The 14,418-nt window shown below is 45.0% G+C and overlaps 1 protein-coding gene across 5 annotated transcripts in view; it reads right to left on the minus strand.

The window, feature by feature from the left end:
• AP3S2 (adaptor related protein complex 3 subunit sigma 2) overlaps positions 1 to 14,418 on the minus strand; it is a 107,063-nt gene that overhangs the window by 66,703 nt on the left and 25,942 nt on the right. For all 5 annotated transcript variants that reach the window (XR_011030266.1, XR_011030267.1, XM_068275243.1 and 2 more), the window contains exon 4: positions 4,353 to 4,424. Coding sequence is in view for 3 of the 5 variants with exons in the window: in XM_068275243.1 (XP_068131344.1) it covers positions 4,353 to 4,424 (72 nt within the window). In the remaining 2 variants the exon portion in view is untranslated. The remainder of the gene's footprint in view (positions 1 to 4,352; positions 4,425 to 14,418) is intronic.

The following is a 14,418-nucleotide window of genomic DNA, read 5'->3' on the forward strand; positions in this document are numbered from 1 at the left end:
TGGAGCAGATTTGTAAAATCCAGGTTGGCAGTTATTCTCTCCGGTGTTAATTTATTCAGGGGACGGATTTTGATTGTTTCTTTAGGGAGCTGCTTGATAGGGTGATGTTCAATAGTAAACTGTATTATGTGATGGTCTGACCACACCACTGGGGTTACTGTTATGTTACTAATGTCCATTCCAAGGTGGAATTCCTCCATGGGTTTCAATTACCACCTGTATGCCGATGACACCCAGATATATCTCCACACCCCAGATCTCTCCTTCTCTACCATGGACAAAGTCTCTGCCTGCCTCACATCCATTTCCTCCTGGATGGCTGCCAGGTACCTGAAGCCTAATTTGGACAAGACTGAGCTTCTAATATTCCCACCCCGCACAGCTGCACCCCTACCAGATCTGCACGTCACTATTGAAAATACTACCATCCGCCCTACCTCCCAAGCCCGCTGTCTAGGCGTTACTCTGGACTCTGAACTTTCCTTTACAGCCCACATCCAAGGTATTGCCAGATCCTGCAACTTCCACCTCCGCAAAATCTCTAAGATCCGCTCCTACCTGTCCCCTGACACCACTAAACTCCTTAACCACGCCCTTGTCATCTCCCGCCTAGACTACTGCAATTCGCTTTTGTCTGGCCTCCCCTCTAACCATACTGCCCCACTTCAATTGGTAATGAATGCGGCAGCCAGACTGATAAATTCTTCTCACCGCCTCTACAACTCTGCTCTGTAAAGCACTACACTGGCTCCCCATCAGCTTTAGGATCAAGTTCAAAATCCTGTGCTTGGCCTACAAATCAGTGCACAAGACCTGCCCGACCTACATCTCTGATCTGGTCCACAGGCACATACCAGCCCGCCCCCTCCGATCCTCCAATGACCTGCGCCTAGTCGCACTACGCATAACTCAGTCACATGCACGATTGCAGGACTTCACCAGGGCTGCCCCTACTCTCTGGAACTCACTCCCACCAGCCGTCAGACTCACCCCCACCTTTAATACCTTCAAACAAGCTCTCAAGACTCACCTCTTCACGCTCGCATACCCCCCTACAACAGCACCATAATATGTCTGTTAGACACCCTCTCAAAAGCTGCACCTATTGTCTCCACCCCACCCTTTAGATTGTAAGCCTCTGGCAGGGTCCTCCTCCCTAATGTATCCAGCTTAATTATGCAATCTTACTCACAACAACCCCTCTTGTAGACTTGAACAGTCTCTATTTTGACCTATGACACTATTGTTATCAAATCATTTGCATGATCTTGTTTTGTTGCGAGTTTCCGTATGTTCTACCTGTATGTTAACCCATTTATCTATTGTGCAGCGCTGCATATTATGTTAGCGCTTTATAAATACAATAAATAATAATAATAATAATCATGATGTGTGGCTGTGTGGCCAGTGCAGGGACTGGGAAAGTTGAGGGACGCATGGATTCCACTCAGTATCAGCAGATTCTGGACACCAATGTCCAGGAATCAGTGACAAAGCTGAAGCTGTGCCGGGGATGGATCTTTCGATAAGACAACGACCCTAAACACTGCTCAAAATCCACTAAGGCATTCATGCAGAGGAACAGGTACAATGTTCTGGAATGGCCAGCTTAGTCCCCAGACCTGAATATAATTGAAAATCTGTGGTGCGAGTTAAAAAGAGCTGTCCATGCTCGGAAGCCATCAAACCTAAATGAACTAGAAATGTTTTGTAAAGAGGAATGGTCCAAAATACCTTCAAGCAGATCCAGACTCTCACTGGAACCTACAGGAAGTGCTTAGAGGCTGTAATTTCTGCAAAAGGAGGATGTATTAAATATTGATTTCATTTCTTTTTTGCGGTGCCCAAATTTATGCACCTGCCTAATTTTGTTTAAACAATTATTGCACACTTTCACATCCAATAAACTTAATTCCACCTCACAAATATCACTGTGTGTGTCTCCTATATGATGTATTTAACTGACATTTTTTTGTCGTAACAACCAATGATAAAGGGCCTGAGCCCACTGATGCAACTGAGTTAGTGGGCACAATGATTCCCGATTCCCTCTGTAAGGATCGGTGTAGCAACCAGAGAGAATCCGATTATTGGTGATCCGCAGTATCGTCAACAATACAGATGTCACCCGATTATTGAGGATCTGCAGAATCACCAATAATACAAGCGCAACTAACCTCTGGACGCCCAATACAACAATTGACAATGAGACAATAATAATTCACATGTACGTGGAAATATCCACCACACGGTAATTCCTCAGAGGTGTGGTTACCTCTGAATGGGAACCCCGTGTGTGAGATCCTCAAGCCAGGCAGAGAGAGGAATCTCGGCCCCTGGCAGTAATCATCTGCTAGGGCAGGCGTCTCGGAGAGGCAAGCCTCAGAGATAGCCCACCAGTGGGAGACGTTCCACTGGAGGGAGAAAGGTCAGACAAGCAGAGGGTCGGCAACAGAGAGACGGCAACAGTACAGGAATGGAAGGCTGATTCAGAGTCGGTAAACAGGCAGGGTCGGCAACTTTGAATCAGATAGGCAGAGGTACAAGATCGGCAAGAGAAGAGAGTAGTCAGGGATAGCCAGATTCAAAACGCAGATAAATATACAATATAATCCTAACTGAGGTGTGACGTCCTTAGTATCAACACCTAGGAACTGAGCTAAGGTCTGAGCGTTTACACCTAAGTATTCACGACAGCAGACAACTTGCTACTGACCAGCAAGTCCTATATGTAGCCAGAGAGCTACTCAGCGCCGCCCCAGAGCCCCAGCCAATCCAAACTACCGCTGGAGTCAGCTGACCGGCCTGGTCAGCTGACTCCTCTTTTGGAGTGATAAAGTTCCTGTCTCCTCGCGTGTGCGCGCGTAATGTGGAGACTGAGCCGGCGAGAGAGCGGGCGACTCCCCAGGCAGCAATTGTGCGGCGGAGTCCATCGAGCTCACGGACTCCGCCGCCTGCCCTACTCCACCCGCTGGCAGGACTGCGGAGGCCCCTGTCTGAGATGCGGAGTCCGCCGCCACGTGCGTTCTGGCGGCGGCTCCGCTATCTCTCACACCCTCTAGGTTTTGAATGCATATTATGCAGATATAGGACTAAAAAAATGGCCACCGGAAGTATAGACTATGAAGCATATCTAAGAATGTGGACTCTGGTGGAAAGTTTTTTGTAGTCCTATAGTAATTACTATGGGACTACAATAGAGCAAAAGGAAAGGCAGAGCAGCATAGCGTGCATGCCGCTTGCTATTTAAGCATTTAGAGTTTCAAGGGCCACTGGATAAGGCTGGAGTTTGGACACCCCCTGCACTACAAGGTCACTTTATAGAGTTCTAGTGATGAGCAAAAGACTGTCCTAACATACTAATTAGCTTCACACAGAAGGCTGAAAGTGGAAGATGTGTGTAATGCTGAGTACACACGGTTCGTTCCCACATCGAATGCGCCGCTCGATTCCCGACGAATCAATTATTCCCGAACATTTCCGAGCGCATTTTGATGATTTTTAGGTCGATTGCCATGTAAAGTATGGCAAATCGACCTAACGATCCATCGAAACGCGAATCGGACATGTCGGAAATGAACGAATCGACGGGAATCGAGCGGCGCATCGACGGGAATCGAGTGCGGGAACGAACCGTGCGTATCCAGCATCACATTAGGAGAGAGGTGTAAAAAAATAACCTGCTTTGTGCCTCTGTAGCAATTTAGCACTTAACCCTTTCTCTGCCAACAGCCTATAGGTTAGGAAGGGATTAAACCTTCTGTAATTGGACATATTTATAGTGACTCCATGAAGCTGTTGACATGAGACAAAGTCTAACAACAGAAAGAAAGCTGATGGATGTTCTAACAGATTTCCTACCTTTTCCTCACACAATTGATGGAAAGTGTGTTTTACTACGGTCAATGCAACTTGACTTTAGAGCCCACTGCAAGAATTTCAGTTTTACGTGGTTAGAAAAGTGGTGGCAACCTATTTTTTTCTCCAGTCTATGAAAATGTCCCTCACTTCCTCTCTGACAGGAAGTTGGTGGATCTCTTCATGACTGACAGAGACAGCATAAAATAAAACATTTTTGGTAGCAAAATGAACAGCTAGAATCCCCAGCAAGTTTTTTATGCAGTCCTTCATTTTCTGTTACAAAGTCCACCAGGTTTCACATTAAAGCCACAAAGTTCCATTAAGATCCCAGGGACAAAAAGGGAGAGAACGTCTCTGCAATGGGGACACAGACAGTAAATATAATCCCCAACCATGCTATCCAAAACAATATCAAAAAAATGTTAATAGGCTAAATATATATATATATTTTTTTTAAGAAAAAGTATTTATAAGTGCCTTTAAAAACTCACCTTATCCACGTTGAATATCAAATCCAGTTCACACACATTCTCAAAGCATTTATCCAAAGTTTCCACAAAAACCTGCAAGCAAAATAATTTGCAGTGTTAATCTCTTTCTTACGCATTGTAAATCCAAATATTTTCAAGAATAATTACACAAAGAAAACCTACGCAAAAAACACAGCTATGTATATTTGCCATAATGGTCATCCTTTTAGGTTGCAATTTAATAAGGGGCTCATAGGAAAACGCTGCTGGCTGTGCACTGTGTTCTCCTCTATGGAGAAGATAGGATGTCTAAGCAGCACACGCTATGGACATTTTCTGTGAAGTTTTTGTTGAAATATAAGGCATTGAGCAAGACTTCCGTCCTGTTGGATCACTGCAATGGAGGCCATCTTTTCAGTGTTTAGATACACAGTAGAGCCTCTGCAAGTCACCACGAGTGACACAACTGGCTCTGGTAACCATTTTCTGGTATTAGTCATGCTTTCAAGCTCTGTTCTAAGCATTTTTCTCATCTTAAGTGTGGGGTACTTTCTTTTTTTCTTTTACCCTTCTTTGACACTGATCCACATATCGGCTTATGGGACCCTTAGAATACTAGGGATCCTGGTGCAATATGCTGATTTGTTCACGTATTTCTTTGAATTTTCTTGGTTTTTGGGATATCTCCTTGAGTCCTTCAGGTTGTTGTTGCATTATAATTTTGGTTATGTTTGCTTCGTTTTTAGAATCTGTGATACAGGGGCCTGATGAAGAACAGATCTTGCCCGAGAAGAACTGGTGTGGTTGCCTATACAATTTAAGATCACTCGTGAGTTGCTTATAACAACAAGACAGATATATGTGTTTTTCAGCTTACTGAAGACCTTTTATCTTAAATCAAGTTATCGTGATATTTGTGAAGATTACATTTTTGGATGAAACTTCATACTAAAGGATTGCATACTTTTTATAGTTTCTTGTTAATAAAAGTGAATTAAGCCTTTTTCTACTGCAATATGTTGTGGTTTCTAGGATTACAAGTCTTCATAAAATATATAAAGTGTCAAGAGTGGGTGTAATGGACTACCCTGTGTGGGACGAATACATACTTAGCCCTTTCGTTAAATAGGACTCTTCCCAATTATATAGATACAAGAGTCACCACGAGTCGATCAGAACTATGACCCTTTCTCTAATGGGATTCCTGCAGGGCATCAGTACTAGTAGCACACAGGCCAGGAAATTATGTTACTGGAGTTATGGCTGGGCAGGGAGAGGTATAGCAAGGGCCAAGCAAAAGAGGCAGGACTGGACATAGCTCGACTTCCAAACAAGCAGGTCTAGCTAAGCTCCCAGAACTCAGTGAGCCTCAACAGAGCTTTGTTAGCAAGAGCACTTGGAGCTTGGACTTGGAGTCCATTATAAGGTGTACTGCATGTTACAAACATACTATACGTAACACATAATGCACTTTTATTAATTCAGTTGGAAATTTGTGCCACCTCCATTTTGATCTTTACCCCTTTGAAAAAAAAAGCATCATATATATTTGTTGAAAAGCATATCTGCAGATACACTGACCCTAGATTTTCTAACAAAAATATAAAGATAGATGTGTCACCGGTGCGTAAGATGAACTTGAAAATTTCAAGATAGAAAGAAAAACTAAATCAAATAAGAAAAATGCAACAAATGATAGTTATTAACCACTTTACCTCCCTTGCTACGCTTATCTACTCCCCACAAAACTTTACTTGATTCTCAGGGGAGTAGATAGGCGTACTTGTGGTAAACAGTGTGCTGTATGCCCAATAAGCTATCTGATTATGTATATAGGGTATCATTTTAACCGTGACAAGTGAGAGAATAGATTTTGTGTTGTTTGACAACTGAGGGCTATGTGATTTTTTTTACCGGAAAACTGAATGAAAAGCAATAAAACTGTTATTTACATGTACTCTATACCCCTAAATAAATACTTGTAAAAAAAAACAAAAGTGACAGCATTGAAAAGAGAATACACAGTTACCCTAGGGACTTAGCTTTTAAAATATGTATGCCATGAGAGTGTATTACTGTTAATCATGAAGATAAGGGCTTTTAATTACTGATAGAGTACAATGAGAAAACAAAAAACACAAACCAGAAACGAATATATTATCGCCATACATTGTACTAGGAACATTATTTAAATGTTGAGATAACCAGGACAAATTAGCAAATACAATGTGTGGGTTTTACCTATGGTAACATTGTTTATTTGAAAACTATAGTGCATGGAAATGGAGAAATAGTGTATTTTTTCTTTTTTTTTCTTATTTTTCCCTTTAAAATGCACAGATAATAGCATAATTACTAAAAGCAAATATCACCCTTACAAAGCATAATTTGTGGCAAAAAAAACAAGATATAGATCATTTACCGTATTTTTCGGACTATAAGACGCACTTTTTCTCCCCCAAAAGTTGGGAGAAAAAGTCACTGCGTCTTATACTCCGAATGTTCGGCCAGGTGTCTCCCGCAAGCAGGTGCAGGACGCTACGGAAGCCCTCACTTATCCAGTCGCGGCCTCCGAGTCCCGCATCTTGCTTCCATGTGCCATCCAGCGTGAGATTTATGGCTTCAGCTTTTATCGCAGGATTCGCAGCTGACTTAAAATGGCAGCGTAGGACTCCAGCTCTCATCCGCATCTACACTCAGAGGGATGAACGGTACTCGACCCGCCCCCCCAGACGCCCTCTGCTCGCTGGGCACCTCACCTGCAGCTGTGATTACTTCTCCCCCGGCGACCGGACGATCATGCAGGACTGAGAAGCGGCACTCTCCTGGACGCCATGTGCTCGCTGGCGCACCTCGCCTGCATCGGCTTTGGCTCCACTGCCGCTGTGACTGCTTCGCAGACCGAGTAATCCTGCTGGGCTGCTGAGCGGCACTCCCCGGACGCCCTGTGCACGCTGGCGCACTACATCCGCCGCTGTGACTGGTTTCCGCCGGTGACCGATCCTGCGGAGTTGTACAGCGGTACCCAGTGCTCGCTGGCGCACCTTGCATGCATCGGCTCTGGCTCCATTGCCGCTGTGACTACTTCTCCCCCGGCGACCGGCCGATCCTGTAGGACTGATGAGCGGCGCTCTCAATGGCTCTGGCTCCACTGCGACTGCCTGTGACAGCTTCTCCGCCCGTCCGCCGGACCGATTTTCCTGCTGGGCTGCCTCTCACCCAGGGCTGATGAGCGTCGCTCAGGCTTCCATGTGTGATCGGGGGCGCACCATGTGGGCAGTTTCAAGTCCAGCTCCTGGCTCCTGCTCTAACACTGCAGCTGTTCTCCGCGGCCTAACGAGAGACCTGGCCCGATCCTGCAGAGGACCTGGAGACTCCATGGTTCCAGACCTGCAGCCACTGCAAGTATGATAAATGGTGGAAGAATTGTATTTAGTGTGGGTTGTGGGGTCAGGATAGCTTAGTGTGGGTTGTGGGGTCAGTGTCGGTGTAGCTTAGTGTGGGTTGTGGGGTCAGTGTCAGTGTAGCTTAGTGTGGGTTGTGGGGTCAGTGTAGCTTAGTGTGGGTTGTGGGGTCAGTGTAGCTTAGTGTGGGTTGTGGGGTCAGTGTAGCTTAGTGTGGGTTGTGGGGTCAGTGTCAGTGTAGCTTAGTGTGGGTTGTGGGGTCAGTGTCAGTGTAGCTTAGTGTGGGTTGTGAGGTCAGCGTAGCTTAGTGTGGGTTGTGAGGTCAGTGTAGCTTAGTGTGGTCAGTGTAGCTTAGTGTGGGTTGTGAGGTCAGTGTAGCTTAGTGTGGGTTGTGGGGTCAGTGTAGCTTAGTGTGGGTTGTGGGGTCAGTGTAGCTTAGTGTGGGTTGTGGGGTCAGTGTAGCTTAGTGTGGGTTGTGGGGTCAGTGTAGCTTAGTGTGGGTTGTGGGGTCAGTGTCAGTGTCGCTTAGTGTGGGTTGTGAGGTCAGTGTCAGTGTAGCTTAGTGTGGGTTGTGGGGTCAGTGTAGCTTAGTGTGGGTTGTGGGGTCAGTGTAGCTTAGTGTGGGTTGTGGGGTCAGTGTCAGTGTCGCTTAGTGTGGGTTGTGAGGTCAGTGTCAGTGTAGCTTAGTGTGGGTTGTAAGGTCAGTGTAGCTTAGTGTAGGCTGTGGGGGCAGCAGGGGTTAGTGTAGGTTGTGGGGTCAGCAGGGGCTAGTGTAAGTTGTGGGGTCAGCTGGGGTTAGTGTACATTGTGGGGTCAGCTGGGGTTAGTGTACATTGTGGGGTCAGCTGGGCTTAGTTTAGGTTGTGGGGTCAGCTGGGCTTAGTTTAGCTGGGCAGTGTAGTTTAGATAGATAGACAGACAGCTTGGGGGAAAATGGATCATAAGATGCCCCTGCACTATAGACGCACCAGGTTTCATTTTTAATTTTTTTCCATAGTTTTTGTCCTCTGAAACTAGGTGCGTCTTATAGTCCGGAGCGTCTTATAGTCCGAAAAATACGGTACATCTGATGAGTAGCAATAAAGTTATTGGTGAATGAATGGGAGGAGCGCTGAAATGTGAAAATTGCTCTGGTTTTTAAGCAAAAAACCCTGTGGTGCTGAAGTGGTTAAAATCCTTTATGTATTTATAGAACATCACCCAATAATCCATAGGAAATTCATTTTTTTACTTGTAACATTGTCAGTGCAGACACCATGCTGGTTGCCATCATGATTTTCGTCTGTGGCCTCTGCACCACTTCCTTCATATAATGCATCATCTGCCCTGGCACTGCTGATGCCACACTTCAGAACAGTGATTTCAGCAGTGGATTTTCTTTAGTAGACTCACTTCAGAAACTATCACAATCTAAGAAAAAAATTTATCCAGCATATTTCCAGTCACAGATTGTGTCTAAGAAATCTGGATCAGGCACTGTTGTCTGCAAAGAATTCCTGTTTCAAACTCGAGGTTTGCTCAGAAATCTTTAAGCTACGTACTCACCAGCCGAGGGGTCCAGTGATGTCCCTTTGACGAAGGTCTTCAAGCGACGCCTCTTCCTGCGAGCAACCTCACATGACTACACGACGTGTGCGAACGGGAAGTAAGCAATCGCAGTACTTTGCGCAGAGTCAGATACAGGAGAGTAGGAGGCGCCCTTGGAGATGACTGTATGTAACGATTATATGAAGTTATATCCAAAAATTCTTGCCTACTTTATATAAGGAGACATCCACTTATAAAAAAAAGAGTATAGGTATTTATTGTTAGTCAGCACTTCAGACAAAGCGTTTCGTGACTCAAACCGTTTCCTCATTTGTGGCTATAAGCACTATTAGACACTGCTATTTGGCCTGAGGAAGTGGGTATGCACCCACAAAACACATTGCCAGTGCAATAAAATTCTATTAATACGTGAATTTGTTTTCATTAAGCGCCCTATTTTACCTGAGGAAGCGGTTTGAGCCGCAAAACTCGTTGTCTGAAGTGCTGACTAACAACACCTATACTCTTTAATAAGTGGAACTCTCTTTATATAAAGGTAGGCAAAATTTTTGGGATATAACTTCATATAATTATTACATACAGTCATCTCCAAGGGCGCCTCCTACTCTCCTGTATCTTGCAATACCATCCTACGACGTGGTGTCTTCACGACACCTGGTTGGAGTGAAGTCTTTGTAAAGGCGCAGTGACCAACTTCTAGACAGACAGAGTGGGGACGGGACTCCCCCACATACCCAGACGAGTGGTTGCCTCTTTTACTTGTGAGTATAATATACTCTTGCTTTTGGCCAATTATCCTTCGATAATACACCATAAGGGCTCCAGGTGTCCCTGTGTGTTTTTTTTCTACCTACTTGTAATGGTTAGCGGAGATACCGCCGCAGAGGCAAGCGGCATGGCGGTTATCTCCGCGTATCAGCCGACGGCCTCAGCCGTGCAGTTACATGCTGGTGCTCTGCCTGGTCCTTTTATTGCACATAGATTGAGGGCTACGTGCGCGCGCCAGGACCTTTATGCGAATAGAAGGGGAGTTAGCTGATCTACCAGGTCAGCTGACTCCAACAGTACGCTGGATTGGCTGAATGACTGGGGCGGCGCTGTGGAGCACTTCTGTATATATAGTACCAGCCTGTCAGTTGCTCCGTGTCTGCTGTTGCGAATGCTAACGTGTTAGCGCTCAGACCTTAGTCAGATCCCAAAGTGTGCTAGAACCAGCTGGAGCTGGGAATCCACACTTAGCCAGATTCTGTTGATAGCTTAAAGTACTGATTGCATTGTATTATCTGTTATGACCTTCTGCTTGCCTTGACTATTCTCCTGCTTTTCTGATTCTGTACTTTCGCCTATCTGATCCAGTTGCCGATTCTGCCTGAACTTAAACTCTGAGTTAGCCTTCTGTCTTTGTACTGTATCTGTCCGTACGTTGCTGATCCTGCCTGTCTGACTATCCTGTACTCACCAGTGGGTCATCCACTGGTGAGGGATTCTAGTATTGTATCACCTGCTCCTCAGGTGAAACCCTGACTGCAGCACAGTCTTAATCACCTGCCCCTCAGGTGATCATTACTTGCAGCATCTTTGTAAAACACCTGCTCCTTAGGTGTCCACTGGCTGCAGTACAGTCTTGGCACCTGCTCCTCAGGTGCAAAGCCCGGACTACAGTACAGTCTTAATCACTTGCTCCTCAGGTGATTCCAGGCTGCAGTACAGTCTGAGTCTCTCGCCCCTCAGGTGATCTCAGCTGTACTGAATCACATATCCAGCTTGCTGTGTTCTATTCTATCCAGCTTGTACTTGTGTTCTATTGAGATACCTATCACCACCAGCTCCTCTGGGGTATCTCTATCATTACTGTTGCACCAAACATCTGTTATTACATTGGTTATCCCGTGTCTTGCTATACTCGCATTATTGGTGATTCTGCAGATCACACATAATCAGGTATAGCATCTGTATTATTGGTGATACTGCAGATCACCAATAATCAGAACAATCTGTTCTCACTGACACCAATCGTTACACTACTACACCTTCTATTTGCGCAGAGTCGTCTGGGATCTTAATGATCCGATCTGCTGTGTTCGTCGCTTAACGACAAGAGATCGCCGTGAGGGGGCAACATCGTTTAACATAATCATGATATACAATGTTCCCCAATGTCGAGTAACATCACCGCGAATTCCGCCTCGTGGGTATGAGGCTTTAAGCCCCGTCTACACTATAAGATGTTGCAGCGATCCGGCGGCTCGATTAGCCGCCGGATCGCCTCTGCCGCGTGCCCGCCACATCCCCGCACGCGTGCCGCATTCGATTCCCTGCTTGTGCCCGCTCGTCCCCGCCGGCGCCGCTTACCTTCCGCTCGATTCCCTGCCATTGTCCCCTCGCGGGGAGCGAGCAGGGAATCGGCGGTGCGGAGATCCGTCCTTTCGGATCTTATCAATCGAGCCGCATCAGCGTCTCGATTGATAAGGAGCATAGAGGCAATAACACTCTACAGATGTCCACCTGTCACATCATTTGCTCACTCCTGTGTCTCCAGGACATCTCCAGAGCAGCCCCTACTAATGGAAGTCCTTCAACTCATTCAAGCAGGCCTTAAAGAACCAATGCTTACCCGCATTCTTCATAGCTCCCAACCACTCGACAACCTCATCTTTTAGCTAACTTATTCACACCTAACCAGGGGCTGAAAACAACTTTTAACGTGGACTGATCATGCCTTTATTACTGTATGTTTTGGCATAGGAAACTACAATAAAATGCCACTGGTCTCTGAATGCATCGGTGTTAGAGGACTGATTGCAGATACTTTAGTATTCTAAGAACTTAGATAACTTTATCAAGGATAATCTAAAGGTGGGCATACATCTACTGACTCATTGGCGATCAACCATCCAATTCAATAAATATTATTGAATAGGATGAAAATCGGTGCTGCCACAAACATGCCCAATCGACATATTGACTGATTTCAGTCCAAAATTGGTCGAATGTATCAATCAGACATGATCTCAGACCAACTTGGTCAATTGTGTGCGTGGTGGCGATCACTGCAGACAAACGCAATGAAAACCCCAGCCGATGTCCCCACAAATGTTTTATGTGTCCCCCTGACCCAAGTGCCCGCGCTGTATTTCTGCACGTGACTACTGGCATATAACATGTGTGACGTCACACGCACCCCACATGCTAGAACATAGGCAACCACGTGGGGCACCAATGTGGAAATACAGATATTTAGGGATGACATGACAGGTAAACTATAAATGCATGGGCACTTACAATATTTAGGGGATGCGGCCGTGGGTGAAGCGGTGGCATCACGAGGCAGATGGCATGCTAAAAATCGATCAGGAAACGGCCTGCAGTATATTGGCAGCCAATAGATCTTTCTCTGATAATATTCGTTCAGAGAAAGGTCTGTCACTTGGTCAAATCTTCCCATACATCTCTAGGTGTATGCACACTTCAACAGTTATTTCAGATTATTGACCTGTTTGCGGTTCACAAGTCTTATATCAGAAATAAATTTATCCTGGATACTATTCAATAAAAGAAAAAAAAGGCAGACTAGTGTCTCAATTACTTTCCGGCACTGAGGAACTTACAGTCCTGATATTAAAAAAAAGAGGTATTCTGGAGTTCATGACCAACTGAGAAGACAAAGGGAAGAACTGAGGACACCGTTACTGGAAAGATAAGAGATTACGAAAGAGGCAATTATATTCACATTAGGTTACCAAAGAAGCTAAGAGACCATAAACCACACTGAAATATATATTCCAGCAAAACTAAATCAGGCCAAACATCATATAATCCCAAACTAATAGCTCAAGATTTTCCTCTTTATTATTTTTAACTACACTCTTTATCCTCGTAAAAATATTTAACTTTAGAAGCAGATGTCATTCAAGGATACCTGAATGAGTACAATCTTTCCAGACTTTCTTTGGAAATCAATGGTTTCCTTAAAGAACGATAAAGATAAAAAAAAACTTGATTTAGTGATGAAATAACTCCCTCTCAGAAAAGCCCCTCCTTCCCAAGCAGACTCCACTATAAAGGCTTTTGTTTCACATTTTCCCCCTACATTAGTTCAATTAGTTAATAGCTTGCCACATGGGCAGCACGGTGGCGTAGTGGTTAGCGCTCTCGCCTTGCAGCGTTGGGTCCCCGGTTCGAATTCCAGCCAGGTCAACATCCAGGTCAGCAAGGAGTTTGTATGTTCTCTCCGTGTCTGCGTGGGTTTCCCCCGGGCACTCCGGTTTCCTCCCACATCCCAAAAAACATACAGATAAGTTAATTGGCTTCCCCCTAAAATTGGCCGTAGACTATGATACATGCATTACATGATATATACATAGACATATGACTATCGTAGGGACTAGATTGTGAGCCCCCCTGAGGGACAGTTAGTGACAAGACAATATACTCTGTACAGCGCTGTGTAATATGTCGGCGCTATATAAATACTTAAATAAATACATGACACATATACTGTATGTTAACATATCCACAGTTCAGGCATACGCCGCATACAGGAAAGCATAACTGATTCATGAGGAATTAATTGTTACTCAATCGCAGTGATCACTTTTTCTGCCTGGAATACAGAAGCCGCTTGGTGATAGCCTAATACGAAAGTAACCTAAACACATAACAAATATACAAGAGATGGTAGTTTATCAATTGACCGTTAAGTAAACATGCTAGACATAAGTCATTGTGTATGAAGGATTCCCAATGATTAAATGACAGTTGTGAATGATGTGATGCGCAACAATTCTGTTTCTGATCTAACAGTGAATGGAAGGAAGTCAGCACCGGAAAGCCACAAGCGGAGCGTGCTCGTACCCAGACCCCAGTGCCTCCTGGGGTCCCACAAGTCCACACAACGATAAGGGTCGGCACCACTCAGAGGTAATTATAGCTCTTTATTCAAAGTGCATAAACGGCAGCAGGACAGACCGCTGTTTCGGGACAATGCCCTTCATCAACTGCATCAGCCATAAAATCAGTGACACCAACACACCCTTAAATATCCCAGGGGCGGACCTGATAGGAGACTTACACATGATATGTAAATTTTGTACAAAAAACACCAACATAGAAAAAATATAAGCTCAAACTTACCA

Source organism: Hyperolius riggenbachi, chromosome 3 (genome assembly GCF_040937935.1).
Source record: "Hyperolius riggenbachi isolate aHypRig1 chromosome 3, aHypRig1.pri, whole genome shotgun sequence".
NCBI classification, from domain to species: Eukaryota; Metazoa; Chordata; class Amphibia; order Anura; family Hyperoliidae; genus Hyperolius; species Hyperolius riggenbachi.